The 19,026-nt window shown below is 41.4% G+C and overlaps 1 protein-coding gene across 1 annotated transcript in view; it reads right to left on the bottom strand.

Moving 5' to 3' along the window:
• VPS41 (vacuolar protein sorting 41 homolog (S. cerevisiae)) overlaps positions 1-19,026 on the bottom strand; it is a 259,706-nt gene that overhangs the window by 17,339 nt on the left and 223,341 nt on the right. The window contains exons 22-24 of the mRNA XM_006832263.1: positions 10,317-10,371; positions 8,082-8,222; positions 6,235-6,371 (exon numbers count right to left, since the gene is read on the bottom strand). Of these exons, the coding sequence (XP_006832326.1) occupies positions 6,235-6,371; positions 8,082-8,222; positions 10,317-10,371 (333 nt within the window). The remainder of the gene's footprint in view (positions 1-6,234; positions 6,372-8,081; positions 8,223-10,316; positions 10,372-19,026) is intronic.

Here is a 19,026-nt window from a genome sequence, read left to right as displayed (position 1 = left end):
AAAAACACATATGATAATAAACATTAAATATTGATAACACGGGTGATTAACTATATTGGCATCTAACAAACCTAATTCTTTAATCTGGATTGGCGAAACTGGTTGTATTTTAGAAAACTTCAATACTTTGACATTAGACAAGTTATTCATTTCAAGTCCCTCCCCCGACACACACCAATTTTGTCTACCTACTTTTAAATGATTTCCAAAAGCATCTCTAGTGCCCAAACAAGTTAAAAATTGTGCACTCTACTGTAAATCTCTCCCACAGATTCCTGATGCATCTGAATCACTCATGGCTCTGAGAAGTTCCATGAAGGTGTTTCTCTGGTACTTCACCCGGGGACTCTACTCACTGAATGGTTCTTAAAGTACCCCAGGGTCAGTGTCTTCCCTCACGTCCCAACAGGGGTCACCAACTGTTCATCTTCTAGGTGAGACCACGTGAAACTAGTTATATGAAACCCCAACAAAACCAAAAGGTGAGATAGGATTCAGTGAAAATGTGTGTGAGATCTTTTCAGAAACTGCCAATTGCTTTCTAGATGGATTTAAGTTCTTATCATAGTGGACCATAATAGGAGTCTTGGTGTGGCACTGTGGGTTAATGCGCTGGACTGCAAAGTCAGCTTGAACTTGACAACACTTGACAACAACCACAAATGAGTGGCATAAAGAAAGAAAAGAGGTAGAATGGTCATTAATAAAAATGTAAGAGCTTTCCTCAGAGGGGGAAAAAGGTCTCCAGCATTTCTTATGAGGAGCTCTGGTAGCGTAGTAGTTACAAGTTGGGCTGCTAACCTCAAAGTCAGCAGTTCGAAACTACCAGCTGTTCCATGGGAGAAAGATTTACACTCGGAAACCCTATGCAGGGTCGCTATGAGTTGGAACCGACTCCACAGCATGCCACAACCCACCACCTCAGTGGAGCATTTTTTCTCTGAATCCTCCAACAAGCTGAGACTCTACATGTGCCTGCTTTCACAGGCTCTCTGCCCCACCTTCTCCATGGATCCCTCTTTCTCTGTGCCAAAAGTCATTCCTTGATTGTGGGATTCTTAGTAAGAACCAACTTGACAGCACTTAACCACAAGTATAGTTCCTGGTGTGGTGCTGTAGGATCAGCACTGGACTAGGAATCACAAGGTCAGCAGTTCAAGCCCACCAGCTGCTGCTCCTCTTAAGCCTTATAGAGGGTCGCTATGAGTCTGAACTGATTTGACAGCACTTAACAAACAACTATAGTTCTGCAGGGAGGTTGTGCAAACAGTTAATGTGCTTGGCTGCTAACCGAAAGGTTGGCAGTTCGAGTCCACCCTCAGGCACTTTCAAAGGAAAGCCTGGCAGTTTACTTCCAAACAATCCACAACTGAAAACCACATGGTGTTTGGAGTTTGGAGTCTACCCGGTACAAGTACAATAAGAAAAGGTTCTCACTCTTTTAAAATACAATTAAGAGGCTAAAACATTGATTTTTCCAACTGTTTTAAAGGATAATTACATAAAGTGCAATGCCTTTTACATAAATACATCCACTTTGCATATATTAACTATTTTTAGGTTTAGTGGATTCAAAACTACACCAACAGTTTACAAAGGTGAGCGAGACTCCAGTGGGGTGCATGACCCTGACTGTAGGGAATCAGAGCCTAGCTGCTGTGCTGTTGGTTAAGTGCTGTTGAGTTGGTTCTGGCGACCCCTTATAAGGTTTCTGATGAGCCGCTGGTGGGTTTGAACGGCTGACCTTGTGGTTCCAACCGACCTTGTGGTCCAGTACTTATCTTACAGTGCCACACGAGGACTACAAAAGCCTAGCTGTTGTTGTTGTGTGCCATCGAGTCTGTTCTGACACATAGCGACCCTGTATAGGGTTTCCAAGGAGCGGCTGGTGAGTTTGAACTACTGATCTTGCAGTTCCAACCGACCTTGAGGCTGAGTGCTTATCCTGTGGTGCCACACCAGGACTCCAAGTAAGAGGGATTTCATAGGTGGTTTATGTAGGCTTTGTGGACGCTATGAAGAAGTCAGGCACCGTTTTCAACCTAGAGGCCACGCACAGAAGGGGTGATTCTAGTCATTTCCTGTGGCGGGGGAGGGAAGGGGAGAGTAGTTCAGAGACAAGTAGCAAACTTCTCAACAAATTAGCCTTTGGTGCCTCAAGCACAACCTGGCGGACACTGTGGTTGTACAGCCAATAAAGTACAAGCCATTTTCAGGCTCACTGACACACAGAAGTTTACAAGGTCTATCCCTCACACCGCTTTACAATGAGCTGACAGCAGGCCTGGGACGGTTTATCCTGCACCCTTGGATGCTGTGTAACCTGCAAGCTCCTCCAGCCAGAGCTCCCTGCCTGTTCACCCATCTCCTGCTTTCCTCCCTTGACTTTCTTACTCTCCCTCCCATAATCTTCCTTCTGGGTTCACTGTAGATTTCCCAGTTTCACTGTCCTCTAAGCTTTGTGCACCCTAGCTCCTCCATTTCTTTGCCTCTGCCTGACTGAGTATCCACTTATCTCCCAGGGTCTTACTTCACACACACCCTGCTCACACCCTCACCTTCAGGACTGACACTCCTTTAAGGGTGTGCTCCCCCATAATTCCTGAGCCACCAGTGTGTTGGTGGGTTTACATCCTGGCTCACTGAGAATGAGAAAGCCAGCTTACAGCCTCCCCAACCCATCCCTCAAGACTAAGTGTTCCACAAGGTCCTATAGGAATGAAAAGAAGCAAAATGAAGGAAAAAGAAAAGGTGAAGCAAACCTGAATTAAGTTTAAGTTAAACCCTGAACCAGACGAAGGTATTAGATTGGCATTCTAGAACGTTCTTGGTATGGGAAAACCAAGGGACTTGGCTGACTCAGGGAGTACGGAAGAAGAGGGTGTGGCTGTACAACAAGGAAGGCCAACACAAAGCTCGACTGCCCAAGCCTGCTGCCCTTGTCTATGCCTAACCTCTAGGAAGTCCTGGTGGAGCTCTGGGGTAAGCACTGGACTGCTAACCTCAAGGTTGGTAGTTCAAACCCATCTGTCACTCCTTGGAAACCCTATGTTGTTGTTGTTAAGTGCTATGGAGATAGTTCTGACTCATAGCAACCTTGTATAGGGTTTCTGAGGAGCAGCTAGTGAGTTTGAACTGCTGATCTTGCGGTTCAAACCAACCTTGAGGTCCAGTATCATCCTATAGCACCACATCAGGACTTGAGAACCTACTCGGTGACACTAACAACAACAACAGCAACCTCTAGGGAAGTGGTTGCTATATGGGTGCACAAGAATATCTACTGGGCCCGGGAATAAAAGAATGTATTTTTCTATGTGATTTTAATCTAAAGAAAGGAAGACTGTAAGTGTACTGATATTTAGACATGTAGATTGCCACCAGCCCTTCACCAGGTATGGGGTCAAAGTACCCTGGGGAACAGGGACCATCCACTGTAGAAGGCTGATGGGCACACTTCAGTGCAGTTCACGTGGGCCCAGGCAAACGTATTTATATACAGTCTCAAGTCTTACATGAAATTCAGACCTTGAAAAGTAAACAGGTGGCTTGGTAAGATTCCTGAAAAACTGATAAGGCAAATGTAACAACAAAACAAACCAGAGCTGGCATTTCTCCTTCCTCCTATTGAGCTTTTTTTGATGCACATTATGAAGTAAAAATAGTAGCTACACCAATAAACAAAAAAACAATGGCAAGTTTCCTAACATGCATTAAGTGAGGAATCAATAAAGTAATGTAATAGTCGATATAAGGGTGACATTTAAACAGTGAGTAAAAAAGTAACAGTTCTCGAATAGAAACTAGTTCACGAAGAGATGTTTCTGAAAATGGCTGCTAAGGAATGTTTCCATTACATAATCATGTTGTTAAAATGATATTTGCAATTGCAAAATTAAATCTGGATTCTGACTTTCTAACCTGACTTTTCTAAATGATTTTCACTATTCCAAACTCTCGTATAAATTAAAAATTAGCTAGTAACTACTACCTGGATCTCTGAAACATACTTTTTCTGCTATGACTATTAAAATAAAGCACAGAATTCCTCATACTTTAGGGCAGTTACTACATAAATCATCTGCTTTCTCTGCCATTCAGTGGGTTCCATGACTTACAGGGGTTAAGTCATTTGGTAAATACCAATAAATATTTGAATGAGTGAATGAATGAATGAATATCTACCGCTGAAGCAAAAAACTTAGTATACCCAAAACTTTTAGTCAATATTACAATAAATGCCTGATGAATTATAAAAAAACGAAACAAAAAAGCTAAGGGCAAAGATAGTACAACCTCAGTTATGTAACCGGGGTGGGGGGGTGGGGTCCACACACCTGAAAATGAAGTTGTTTCTATTAGACTCCGACTCATGGAGACCCTGTGTATGCACCATGTAGTTTTCAGCTGTGGATTTTTCAGAAGTTGTCAGGCCTGCCTTTCAAGATGCCTGAGGGTGGACTCGAACGTCTAACCTTTTGGTTAACAGCCAAGCAAGTAACTGCTTGCACAGTCTCCCCCACAGAGTTGTTGTTAAGTGCTGCTGAGTTGGTTCCAACTCAGTGACCCTGTATAGGGTTTCTAAGGAGCAGTTTGTAGGTTTGAACTGCTGACCTTGCAGTAAGCAGTGCTTCTCCTAGAGTGACACACGACTTCAGTTTTAGAGTGAACACAGATATACATTTGTGATCGAGCTCAATGTGTTTGCTGATGAGTTGTACAATTCAGAGAACTGTTCTGGACACTAATGGGCTACATCCCTGAGGGGCTCTTCTCCCTGGATGGGAGGACCTGCTGGTCTTTGTTCCTTTCCCCCAAACTGCTTCTGCTCTGTTTTCAGCGTATGCTCTCTTCACCCAGACTCGTCCCTGAGTTCAGCAGGCGACTCTCACTCTTCACCCTCTGCGGTGACAACGGTCCACCAGAGTCTCATCAAAATGCTCGCTCCTTACTTTCGCTGCCAACTAGTTCTCGCTCCCTCAGCCCTATCATTTTGCTTTATCTGCAACTTTTGGTGTTTCCAGAAAAGCAATTTTATCAATATTATAATAAGGACTCATTTTCAAAGGAAGTAAAAAAAGAAAAATCATTTGAGTTTTTAAGAAAATGTGTTTTACGTTGTTCCAAGACCCAGAGAAGGTACCAACCTACTGAAAAATAGTAACTGTTATCGAGTTCTTTTAAGGAAAAGATTAGGCTCCTTTGTAATATGCACATTCATCATTTACATGAAAACAATAAGTTCCATTATTCTTATCATAAATTCAGAATTCATGAGGATAACAAGATTATACTACTCCAGAAAAAACTTACTAAAGGCTAAATAAAATCCTACATTCTAATATGTTCGCAACAATGGGTAACTGAGTGGCTTCAAGGAAAATGATTAAACCACTTGAAAAACATAATTTTGTTCCCTGAGATGAACATAATACTCATTCTCCTTAAAACAGCCACAATCAGTGTTCCCACACTCTTTCCAATGACATAATATTCAAGGGGGCTTCAAAAAACCATGGAAAAGTTCTTTTACTTTTTAATTGCAGTTCATATGATTTGTTTTTTGAAGCCCCCTTATCTTTACCACACAAATTTGGTAAAGAAGGTTTGCTAGTTAAGGAAGGAAAATTTAGGGATGGTTATAGAATATGATGGTTTCTTTAATAGGTGGTATTTCTTATTTATTAGAAGTTTTCTACAGATCTTACCCTAAGTAAAATATAAACATCAATTGAAAGTTTCTGACAGATACCTAACAGAAACCTTAAAAATGCTTATCCTACAGTCAATGAACTTAACATGCTTATTTGTTCAAGAAAAGGGTCTGTTCTGAGGTGCCGTTGCGTCAGTTCCAACATATAGAGACACTATGTACAAGAGAGTGAAACCCTGCCCAGTCCTGGGCCAGCCTCACAATCGCTGCTTTGCTCGAGCCCATTGGTGCAGCCACTGTGTCAATCTATCCTGCTGAGGGCCTTCCTCCTTTTCACTGACCTTCTACTTTACCAAGAATGATGTCTTTTTCAAAGGACTGGTCCTTTTTGATGACAAACCCAAAGATGAAGCCTCATCATCTAAGGAACATTCTGGCTGTACTTCCAGATTCGTTCATTTTTCTGGCAGTTCACAGCATACTCAATCTTCTTTGCCAACAATACATTTCAAAGGCATCAGTTCTTGTCTGGTCTTCTAGGAAGAGACACTCTTAAAGGGAAGGTACAAAAGGACGCATACCTGTAAATTGTAGTCTTGCAGGATTTTAACCAAGGAGTCTCTCAAATTGGGAATCTCCATTCCTTCCTTAATACGATGAATCAGGAGAATTGGGTCAACGTGAGTGCCAATGTTGTTTAACAAACCAGTAATAAATGCTATGGAAATACCACATAAAACAATGAACATAAGAACATTGCATGTAGTATAATTTTGACCAAAAGTAATTCAAAAGAAATAATGTTTTCTTAAAATTAAGTGTTAAAACCATTTGAGTTTCTAAACTATGAAAACTAAGTCTTCCTTTACTTTCCTTATGACACTAAGCAGAAGCTAAGGACGAGAAATCAAACTCAGCTGGGTAACAAGCGATCATTTATTTACCTAAGAACACAGCTGTAATGTTAAAGGGGTACAACTAGTAATTATAGGTCAGCTATATACACTTTTCTTCAATATTCTGCAAGGCAGAAAACACTATGTGTCCTCATTTTACTGAGAAATGGAGTGGCTAACTAATTAATTAAGGAGAGCTCTGGTATCGTAGTGGTTACGAGTCGGGCTGCCAACCTCAAGGTCAGCAGTTTGAAACTACCAGCGGTTCCGCAGGAGAAAGACGAGACGTCTCGCTGTTCTCCTGTAAAGATTTACAGCCTTGGAAACCCTGTGCAGGATCACTATGAGTCAGAATGGACTCCATGGTACTTAACAACAACTAATTAATCCAGGTTTACACAGCTACCAAGTCATGAGCCCAAATTCAAACCCAGGCCATAGTACAGTTAATGGTATTTTCTGTTGTACGTACTGGGTCTCCTTTAACATCCATATCAAGTGAAACTGGATTCCTAGGTAAATATTCACCCAATTACCCGAACTTGATACGGACATTAATGGCATTATCCTCTTGTATTTATTTCTACTAAAAAGACAATCCTAAAAGCAGATTCTAGAATTTGCAAATCTTACAAGGGCTAAACCTTTAAAAATAAAAAGGTGTTTGATGGTGGAGGATTTAAAACTCCTACAGCTAGCTTCTGAATCATTTCTGTATTTTAATGCAAGAAGGCTCGCATTACTGGTGGGGTGAGGGTTTTTGTTTGTTTTCTTTCTAAAACGGCAGATCAGTGTAAGTGGTCAAGTCTGGGGGTTAGCAAGGAAGTACATGGTAAACTCCTGGGGCCTAGAGGAGCACAGGGGCAGGAAAGAGAGACTAAATAATATATTAGTAAACATTCAAGTATGGTCAACATCCATGAAGAGTTAACTGCTAAAGGTCTACTGCTCAGAAACCCTATCCTGGGTTGTTATGAGTTGGAATCAACTCAATGGAAATGCGTTTGAGTTTTTTTGAAGCATTATACACTTTCAAAATAAATGTTCCCTGTGGAGCCCCGGTGGTGGTGTCAATCAGGCACTGGGTTGCTAACCGCCAGGTTGGCAGTTCGAATCACTAGCTGCTCCCTGGAGAAAGATGACACTGTCTACTCCCGTAAGTATTTGCAGTCTTGGACATCTCATGTCAGGTCTTTATGACTTGGAATCAACTCGATGGCACTGGATTTGTGTGTGTGTGCAAACAAAAACAAAAACATTCAACACAGATGACATCTATTCGATTTGTTTGTTTTGGCAAATGTATACTTTACAGGGATATTTTATATTATTAGTTTCTTTATCACATTTGGGTACTACTCAACACAGGAGAAATATTGGCAATCATTATTAGAGTGCACTTCACTTTTTGTTATTATAGACACTTGACCATATCTTTAGTCTACTGCATCTTATAAAAATTCTTACTCTAGATCTGACTGGCTAGAAAGTATGGCGAGAAAAATTGAATTCCAGGTGACTGTCCTGCTTACGTGGTTTGTCAATGGAGTATAGAATCAGGTCTTCCCAGAGTTCGCCATCATCTTGCTCCTTAGCAAATTCAATCGCTTTATCAACATCATGTAATTCCTCCATGATCATCTTCAGGGCACTTCGACTATTACCCATTCGGCCTAGGTGGATGCAGATGTGAGAACAACTTCATTTATGACAATTTTAATACATTATTTGAAATGAAAGAGCATATCTTTACATTTGTTGACACAGTTTGAAAACTAAGTAAAAGCATGTTTTCTTTGTAACGTTAACATTTACTGTCTAAATACAGTGGGAGTAAAGAAGTCTTTGCTGGATGCTTACTTTACGCTGAGTACTCATTTAAGTGCTTCAATGAATGACATCACTGTCTGCTCCCATAAAGACTTACAGTCGTGGAAACCCTATAGAGTGTTGCTATGAGTCAGACCTGACTTGATAGCAGTGGGGTTATATGGGGGTGGTTATAACCCTTGGAAGAACATACCTGTTTTACAGAAGACAAAATGGAAATGTCAAGAAGACTATATGGTTACTACATTGTAGAGTCAGAATTAGCACCTATGAGGGTGCCTGATTCCAAGCTGCATCTGACAAATCTGTATTTCCTTTAGATGTTCCTGCCTTCACACTCTGGTATGGTCAAGAGCATATGACCCCTGTGGTGACTTCTGCCCAGATCTCATTCCCTTCTCCTTCAGCCTTACAATAACTATGCAATGAGGATAATGAACAACTGTGGCTCCGTAGGATATGCATTGGACTGCAAGGTTGGTTTGAAATGCAAGGTCGGTGGTTCAAACTCACCAGCACTCCTCAGAAACCCTATACAGGATTGCTATGAGTCGGATCCAAAACGATGGCACTTAACAACAATATGCGTCTTACTTGGTAATTGTCTGAAGGACCCCTAGTGGTGCAGTAGATTAAGCCCTGGGCTAACTGGAAGGTTAGATCAGAATCCACCATCCGCACTTCAGGAAAAGATGAGGCAGCCATCTGCTTCTGTACGATTTACAGCCTTAGCAAACCCTTCGGAGCGGCTCTGCTCTGTCCTAAGGGTGGCTATGAGTTGGAATCTACTCGATGGCAACGGGCTTGCTTTAGCTGGTGATCTGCTGGCATGCTAACGCTGACATACCTGATTGTGGTGAGTGTCTAGAACAGTGCATGTAGAAGTGGAAGGAACCAGTGATGCACACCTGCCCATTCTTCCTGACCAAGCTCAGACCTGGTCTCAAGAGCCTTCTCACCAAGGTGGTCCTCATCAACTGATCACAGTGCATGTGAATTGTGAAATGAAAAAATCCCACTAGGTATCTCTTCTATAGTATTTTGTTTTTGCTGTAAATATTACCCCAGTATGTGTTTTCTAAAAAAACTAATTACTTAAAATATGCGTGTGGTGGTGGTGGTGGTGGTTATGTACCGTGGAGTCAGTTCCGACTCACCACTACACTACCAGAGCTCCTTGAAATATGTGTGTAGGATTTTAAAATTCATATAAAATCAGACTATATCTTCATTAACAACTTTCTCTACTTTTGTGCCAGTAGGCCATCTAGCAAGAACGTGAAAAGATGAGACGGGGACAGGGGGTACGAACAGACAGATCATATCCACTCTCTCCCAAATGCTGACATTCAAGTTCATTTCTTTCAGCTATTTTGCGTATAAGGTTTTAAAACCAAAAATTATTTATTTTCTACCAATTTGATGATGATGACATGCCAAGTATAATCTCAAAAAAAAAAGAAGCCAAACCAGCTTACAAGCTCTTTACTGATGTGAGATAATTGACTGATCCCATTTTGTTTGCTTATTACAAATTGCTAATATGTTTCTTTAACAGTATTTATTAAATGGCTCCTAGATCTCCACTGTGCAATGATGTCCCCTTTTTCATGTATTAAATTCTTGTACAAAATAGTCTACTTTCTGTGTTACTTTGATCTAAAACCTATGCCCATTCTTGTACAGTTGACATCACATGTTCACCCCATTTCTCCATTGATGGAGACTTAAACAAATAAATATGGGTTTCCTGGTGTGCTGCTGGGGGATAATGCACTGGACAGTAAGGTTGTTTTGAACAGCAAAGTTAGTGGTTCGAACTCACCAGTTGCTCCCTGGAAACCCTATACAGCGTCGCTATGGGTCAGAACCAACTTGGCAGCATTTGACAACAACAACAAATAAATACAGCAATAAATAAAATAAAAGCTACTTACTCAGAAGATAAACTGTCTCTTCCACAAAGTTTCTCTGTTGACAGATCTCAAGAGCCTTCAATTAAACAGGGTAAAATGTTACTCTGGGACAGGAGACAAGAACAAACACTAACAGGGTGACTGAAACTTACAGGCTCGGACGACTTTTCCCACTCCTTTCTTTTAAAAACAACACACAGCAATCAAACAAACAACAAACAAGCTCCTTAGGCCTTGTTGGTGGACTTATTTCAGAAGAGGTGTTAAACCCCACACAGATCAGTCAAAATAATATTAATTAATAACAGCAGTTGACTCATATTTGAACCCACGCAGAACATTCCACAAGCCAATGCAGAAAGCAAGATGCTAAAAGAGTGGTTCTCTGCCATGACATTTTCTCTCTTCAGGCAACTTGCGTGCTGTTCACAGCACGACTCACTATGTGATCCCCACTAGAAGATACGAGTTTGCTAAGAAGGGAGAACTTGGCTTTGCTCAGGGCCTTGTTTTCCCAGTAATTAACATCCCAAAGGTTCAATAAATATTCGTTGTATAAATAGTTTATGAGGGATATTTCTGTTATCGTCTCACAGGATTTACACCAGACTTACAGGTCTGGCAGAGACTGGTGGAACCTGGACACTTTGACCGTTAGACACCCTTCAAGCCTGGAACTGAATTTACCCCTCCTCCCCCCAAGTGACAACTTTCAGTCAAAAAATAGGCCTAGACAGTGAGTTAACAGAACTAGGGAGGAATGTTCTCCTCAGTACAATAAATGATATAAGACCAAATGGCAGTATTTGCCCAAAAACACAGCTAAGAAGCTAGGAAGAGGCAGAAAAGGAGGATGTATGGAAATGGGGAACCCAGGAAGAGCTGAGAAGGGAACTATGACACTGTGAGAACTGTAACCAAAGACACAAAAGAAAACGTGTAGAAACGTGTAGAAACTGCTGAATGGAAAGCCAATTTGTGTGTTAACTTTTACCCAAAGTAGACCAAAAAATGAAAACAAAAACAAAAAAAAAGGTTGAGGGGTTGCGGTGTGGAACCACACCTCGTGAAATAAGTGACGGACCATACAGATGTGTATAGCCCCTGGTGTGGCGCTGGGTTAATGCGCTGGACTGCAAAGTGGGTTTGAATCGCTAGGTTGGTGGTTCAAGCTCACCAGCACTCCTCGGGAAACCCTATACAGGGTCGCTATGGGTCAGAACCGACTCAAGGCACTTAACAACAACAATACAGATGACAGCACTTCCTTGGGTTTAAAACAAAGGCATTATTTTTTCCAAAGAAATAAATAATTTTAAATGACTTGACATGTTGTTTACTATATGCTCTGTGCTGGGCACTGAGGCGTAGTGGGTTATACATTGGGCTTTCTACTCCTGTAAAGACTTACAGCCTTGGGAACCCTATACAGAGTGTCTGTGAGTTGGAACGGATGCGAGGGCACACAACCACCACCATTATCACCACCTGTCCTGGGCACTGGTGGGAAAGAGCGGGTAGAGATGGAAAGATGACAGTAAACAAACTGTTAATGATGTGTAGCAGGAGACCAGAGATGAAGGGAAGGTATGGACTTCACAGCATGAATTCTGTCTGAGGGGGCTCAGAGCCAGGGGAAGTGTCAAAGATGTGACAACACAGAGTCACAAGGTGGAGGAGGGCGAGCTGAGGGCAAGACGCTTAGCACAGGGATGCTGAACTCTTGACATGGTCCCTGTGTGACAAGTTTTGCAGAGGAGGTGACATCTCATCTAGGTGCTATAGGAGGAATAAAGTTCAGCAGAGAAACCTGGCTGTGTTGCTCTGTTTGGACAAAAGTCTGGAATCGTTCATGTGGCCTACAAGACATCATGATGTGGCCCTACTTTCTTGGTGGCTTCATCCCACACCCATTTACTGCTCCATTGTCACATACACTGGGCTCCCTCTGCCTGAAAGGCAGTTCTTACCCCTCACCCCGAGCACACACTTCAGATCCCAGGTACACGCTCCCAGTGCATCCTCCACACTTCCTCCTAACACTTAATCACAACTGCAATTAACTGCTCATCTAATTATCTGTTGAATTTCTGTCTGCAGGGAGTATGTGCAATCTAAGTCTGGTGTTTTACACAAAGCCTGGCCCAGGCTAGGTGTGTAATAAATGATATACTTGTATGCTTTCCAAAAAAAAAAAAAAAAAAAGGAAGGGGCAGGCGGAGAAGGTCTCAGGAGGAAGATTACTGACTTTCGTGTTCAGTGGTGGTGGTTGTGTATCACTCATAGTGACCCTGTATAGGGTTTCCCAGGCTGTAAATCTTTACAGGAGCAGGAAGCCTCATCTTTCTCCTGTGGAGTGTCTGGTACATTTAAACTGCTGACCTTGTGGTTAGCAGCCTGTCTTGGAATCCAGTATGCTATCAGGGCTCCTTTGCATGTTAAGAGTAAGCATTTGAAAACAACCAGCTAAGGTTATTATGGTATGGTGCTGTGGGATAACGGTTGGACTGCAAAGTCGGTGGTTCAAACTCACCAACCTTTCCTCAGAAAGCCTATACAGGGTCCCTATGAGTCATAACCAACTTAACCACCACCACAACAAGGTTGCTTTAAAAAACACGAAGAATACAAACAGCTCTCAGTTTACCATAATGTTGCTTGTTGATCCAACTGTGAGGATTTCTGTTGACTTGATACTGGGGTATAATCCATATTAAAGGCTGTAGTCTTTGATCTTCATCAGAAGTGCTTCAAGTCCTCTTTGCTTCCAGCAATCAAGGATGTGCCATTTTCATACCACAGGTTGTTAAAAAGTCTTCCTCCAATCCTGATGCCACTTTCTCTACCTATAGCTCATTTTCTTGGATTATTTGCTCAGCATACAGATTGAGTAAGTTTGGTGAACAGATACAACCCTGATTCACACTTTTCCTGATTTTAAACCATCCAGTATCCCTTGAGCTGTTCTAATGACTGCCTTTTGGTTTATGTTCAGGTGCGGTATTGAGCACAATTAGTGTTTCAGCATCCCTCTTTTTGTCAGTCATCCATAATATATTATGATGTTGTTGTTGTTATGTACCGTGGAGTCAGTTCCAACTCATGGCGACCCTGTACAGGGTTTCCGAGCTGTAAATCTTTATGGGAGCAGAAAGCCTCATCTTTCTCCAGTGGAACAGCTGGTAGTTTTGAACTGCTGACCTTGCAGTTTGCAGCTCCTTAATATGTTATGATACACACAGTGAAATGGTTTTGCATAGTCAATAAAGCACAGGTAAGCATCTTGTTTTCTCTGCTTCCTGCCAAGATCCATTTAACATCAGCAATGAAATCCCTCGTTGCACACCATCTTTTGAATCTGGCTTGAATTTCTGGCAGTTCCCTGGTGATATTATCTTCAGCAAATTTTACTTGCATGTGGTATGAAAGAATGTTGTTGTTAGGTTCCATTGAGTCACTTCCGACTTATAACAGCTCTACGCACTACAGAGTGAAACACAGTTTGGTCCTGTGCCATCCACACAATTCTCTTATGTTTGAGCTCACTGCTGCTGCCATTTCATAGGGGGTCTTCCTCTTTTTTCGCCAACCCTCACTTTACCAAGCACGATGTCTCTTCCCTAGCCCCTCATGAAACATGTCTGAAGTATGGCAGGTGAAGTCTTATCCTGGCAGTCCACGATTCTTTTAATATCCTTCTTCAACACAGTAACTCAAATGCATCAATTTTTCTAGTCTTATTTATGCACTGTCCAACTTTAACATGCATATGAGGCAATTGGAAATATCACGACTTGGGTTAGTCCTTAAAGTGACAGCTTTAATCCTCATCACTTTAAAGAGGTCTTGTGCAACAGATTTGCCTAACACAATACATTATTTGATTTCTTGACTGCTGCTTCCATGAGTGTTGACTGTGGATCCACGCACAATGAAGTCTTTGACAATGTCAATCTTTTCTCCATTTATCAGGATGTTATTTTTTGGACCAATTGTGATATTTTTTGTGTTCTTTACATTGAGGTGCAACCCATATTATAGATTGTAGTCTTTGATGAGTAAATATTCCAAATCCTCTTCGCCTTCAGCCAGCAGGGTTGTATTATCTGTGTATCACAGGTTGTTGATGAGTCTTCCTCCAGTCCTGATGCCATGTTCTTCTTACATAATACCCCTTCTTGGATTACTTGTTCAGCATGCAGACTGAATAAACAGGACAAAAGAATATAACCCTGGTGCACACCTTTCCTAATTTAAACCATTCAGTGTTCCCTTGTTCTATTCAAACAACTGCCTCTTGGTCTATGTGCAGGTTCCTCCTGAGCACAATTAAGTATTCTGGAATATTCATTCTCCATAATGTTGTTCATAGCTTATCATGAGCTACACAGCTGAAATCTTCTACATAGTCAATATGTCACAAGTAAACAGCTTTCTGGTATTCTCTGCTTTCAGCCAAGATCCATCTGACACCAGCAATGCTATCCCTATTTCCACGTCCTCTTCTGAATCCTGCTTGAATTTCTGGCAGTTCTCTGTCGATGCACTATTGCAACCATTTTACAATTATTTTCAGCAAAAATTTAATTGTATGTGACAGCATTTAACAACAGCATCAACAATTGAAGATGCTTGGTGTCAGTTAGCCCAGTGGACTAATGGAACACGTGAACATCTGTCTCCATGACTCTGAGACCAGAAAAACTGAAAGATGCCTGGGTACCACTACCAACTGCTCTGAAAGGGAAGAACACATTACAAGGTCCCAGACAGAGTGGAAGAAAATGGGGAACAAAACAAAAAATTATTAAAAAAAAAAACAAACAGACTGGGCTTACTGGTCAGAAAGAAACTGGAGGACCCTTCAGGTCTGGAAAGGAGCTCCCCCCTCATAAGCCAATTTTCAGCAAAAGTAGTACCTAGGTATGGGGGTGGGGAGAGGACAAGCAACAACGCTAATAAAGTATGCTCACCATGGAAGGGTCAATCATTCCAAACGAATAGGGCAACATTTTCCTGAGGACAAAGTTGAGAAGGGATGAGGAGATGGGAAGGGAGGAAGCTGGACAATTACTGCTGCAGGGAGGGGTGGCAGTTATTAAAACAAAGTGTTTGATTTGTTAAATGAAAAACTCTGTAAACCTCCACGCACTTCACAACAAAAAGGTATTTTGTTTTGCTTGTTTTTTTTAAAGCAGAAAGCATGGAGGAGAAAGCCTAGCTACACCAGTATTACTGCCCACTGACTCTCTCCAGCCAATGGGACCCTTATGGCAAAATCTCTCTATCCTCAGCAATTGTCCCTCCATTGCTAGTCTGCATTGCTAAGCATTTTGGGAGATGACAAGGTCTTCTTTTGATCCTTCCTACTGAGTATGACCATCATTGGTTTGCATGACCATTTCCCCGTCAATCAAAAGTTCCAGCATTCAAACACTTTGCATTTATTAGAGTGTCCACTCCTGACTAAGTTTATGTCGTCTGAATAAAGGTAAATTATATGAGTATTGTCTAAAACAGTTTATGGCTAATATGTATTCATAAATAAAATTCACATGCCCCCTCACAAGTTTCACTGTGAAGCACCCTCCCTTTTCTTGGATATGTAAGAATGCCTGAAAAACAGGCTTGTCTCAAACTAACTACAAAGAGGGTTTGCAGTGTGAAGGCTCACTGGACCTAAGACAGGAGCCACTTGCTTTATGTGGCTATTTAAATGGAAAGTCATAAAAATGAAACAGAATTCAAATTCAGTTCCTCAGTCGTGTCAGCTGCATTGCATGTGTTTACCATGCAGACAGTGCAGACAGAGAATATCTCCATCGCCACAGATGACTGTACTGGACAGTCCTGTTCTAAACTCTTAGATGGCACATGGGAAGGAGCAGCCTGAAATGCAAGCAGATGATATCACCAAGCTCAAGCTTAAGATGAGTCTCAGAAATCTGAATTTGAAATGTGAGTTTAAAAACATTTCATAACTAATTTCTACCAGTGTCTTAAAATGATCCTCTTTTCACAAATGATACAATAAAGACTCTTGAAAATTCTAGGAACTCTGAGTAAAGTATAAAATGACAGTATTTCTAGTTCACAGGATTTTTCTATTATTGACAGCTAGAAGCATAAAGCATGGTTTTCTATTTTCTAGTTCAGATTCGTGAATGTTCTGGGCCACAGTGCTCCCTCTAGAGGGAAGATAGGGTAACAACACATCATACCAACCTCATACACACAAGAAAAAGAAAACAGTAGTAAAAATAAAAGTAAAAAGAATATGAGCAAAAACAGTATTTTAGTTCTTCTTTTCCTGGTTTACTATAAGTTAAAAGGTACAGAGTTAGAAAAATGCAGGGTAACTAATAAGAACTTCATCAACGAATGACATCTTCACAGCTTTGGGCCTTAAATCCTTTATACAATCTTCTCCTTAAAATGTCTTTAATGAATATCGATATACTTTGTGTCACTCAGCTTTATTTCTCCAAACTCAAATATTTCCACCTTGTAAATGCCATTATATATGAGAGAGCTTATAAATATGGGTATAAATTTGCTAAAGTTGTAACACTAGTTTCTACACACTCCAGGCAAAAGCAAACCGTATTTACAAATGGAAAACCAGCGCTTGGTGACCATTCTTAGAAATTACAGTAGAAAGGGCAGATACTTGTTGTTAAGTGCCGTTGAGTTGGTTCCAACCCATAGAGACCCTGTATAGTGTTTTGAAGGAGTCGCTGGTGAGCTTGAACTGACGACCTTGTGGTTCAAACTGACTTTGCAATCAGTCCAGCTCATTAACCCTCAGCGCCACATCAGGACTCCAGAAAGGACAGTGCAACCGTTTAAAACTTTATGTTTCTCAGGACTCTTCCCACAACAAGGCATAGCTTTACTATTACTCCTATTGCTGCTGGTATTACTCAAGCCAGCCTCCTGCCAATCAGCACACAACCTTTCTCTTTCCATGAGTCTATAGTCCTCAGCTGCTCTCTCTCTCTCCACGCCATCACCTCTGCCTCTGGCTCTGGTGTCGCTGCTTCTCTGGTTAGGATCCCACATTCTGCTCATGTTTTTCCCTCTTGATGGTCTTCTGTTCCTGGAACATAAGATTAACTACTCCTCCCTTGTTGTTACATAACTTCTATCTTTACAGTTTTATAGATTGCAATCAGTCATGATAACACATGTTGTTAAGTGCCTTTGAATTGGTTTCAACCCATAGCATCCCTGTATAGGGTTTCCAAGGAGCAACTGGTGAGCTTGAATCCCTGACCTTGTGGATCAAAAGACTGCAGTCCAGTACATTAACCCACAGCACCAACCAGAACTCCATGATAACAGTTACTCATTATTGAATCAAAAGAACCCCATCCCCATCTCCTTTCACCAGACCCATCTAGACAAGATGACTATTCAGTGGGGATTCTACCCTTCCCTGCCTCGCTCTTAAATGAAACTCTGTCTTGAAAACTTGTAACCCAGCCACTTTGTGCCTTTACAACCTCCCACCCTCCCAGTCCCCAACTCCTTTTAGGTAGCTGATATCTAAGTTGCCCCTCCCTGTCAACCCTGTGCCCTGAGGGGACAGACAGACTTGATCTTTGATGTGAAGACTCCTTCCCTCTCAGTTGGTATTTTGAGCTGCTACATCCATAAGCCACCACTTGTCTGTCATTTTGTCATACTGTGGTAGCTTGTGAGTTGCTGTGATTCTGGAAACTATGCCACTGGTATTTTACATACCAGCAGGGTCACCCATGGTGGACAGGTTTCAGATGAGCTTCCAGACGAATACAGACTAGGAAGAAGGAATGACAAACTATTTCTGAATCTTTAGTCACTAAAAACCTTACAAATAGCAGAGAAACACTGTCAGATATAGTGCTAGAAAATGAGCCATTCAGGTCGGAAGGCACTCAAAATGCGACTGGGGAAAACTGCTCCTCAGAGTAGACATGACCGTGATGATGTGCATGAAGTAAAACCTGTGGTAGAAAAACACGTGGGACCTTCACCTGCTGGTGGGACACAAATCAAAATGAAGAGAAAGAGCTATAAACTGAAAATTGGAACATGGAATGTATGTACAAAGTATGAATCTAGGAAAATTGGAAGTTGTCAAAAATGAAATGGAACACATAAACATTGATATCTTAGCCATTAGTGAACTGAAATGGACTGGTATTGGCCATTTTGAATCTGACAACCACATGGTTTACTATACCAGGAATGACAAATTGAAGAGGAATGGTGTTGCATTCATTGTCAAAAAGAACATATCCAGATCAGTCATGAGGTACAACGCTGTCGGTAATAGGATAATATCCATGCACCTACAGGGAAGCCCAGTTAATACCACTATTATCCAAATTTATGCACCAACCAGTAAAGCCAGTGAGGATGAAATAGAAGAAGTCTACCAACTTCTTCAACCTGAAATTGATCAAACATGCAATCAAGATGTATTGATCATTACTGGTGATTGGAATGAAAAGGTTGGGAGCAAAGAAGATGGATCAGTAGTTGGAAAATATGGCCTTGGTGATAGAAATGATGCTGGAGAACACGTGATAGAATTCTGCAAAATCAATGATTTGTTCATTTCAAATACCTTCTTTAGATAGCACAAGAGACGACTATACACATGGACCTCACCAGATGGAATACATAGAAATCAAACTGACTACATCTGTGGAAAGAGACGATGGAAAAGCTCCATATCATCAGT

The sequence above is a fragment of the Chrysochloris asiatica genome, unplaced genomic scaffold (genome assembly GCF_000296735.1).
Source record: "Chrysochloris asiatica unplaced genomic scaffold, ChrAsi1.0 scaffold00006, whole genome shotgun sequence".
Lineage (NCBI taxonomy): Eukaryota > Metazoa > Chordata > Mammalia > Afrosoricida > Chrysochloridae > Chrysochloris > Chrysochloris asiatica.
Note: the sequence above shows the minus strand (reverse complement) of the source record. Positions and strands in the feature narration are given on the sequence as shown.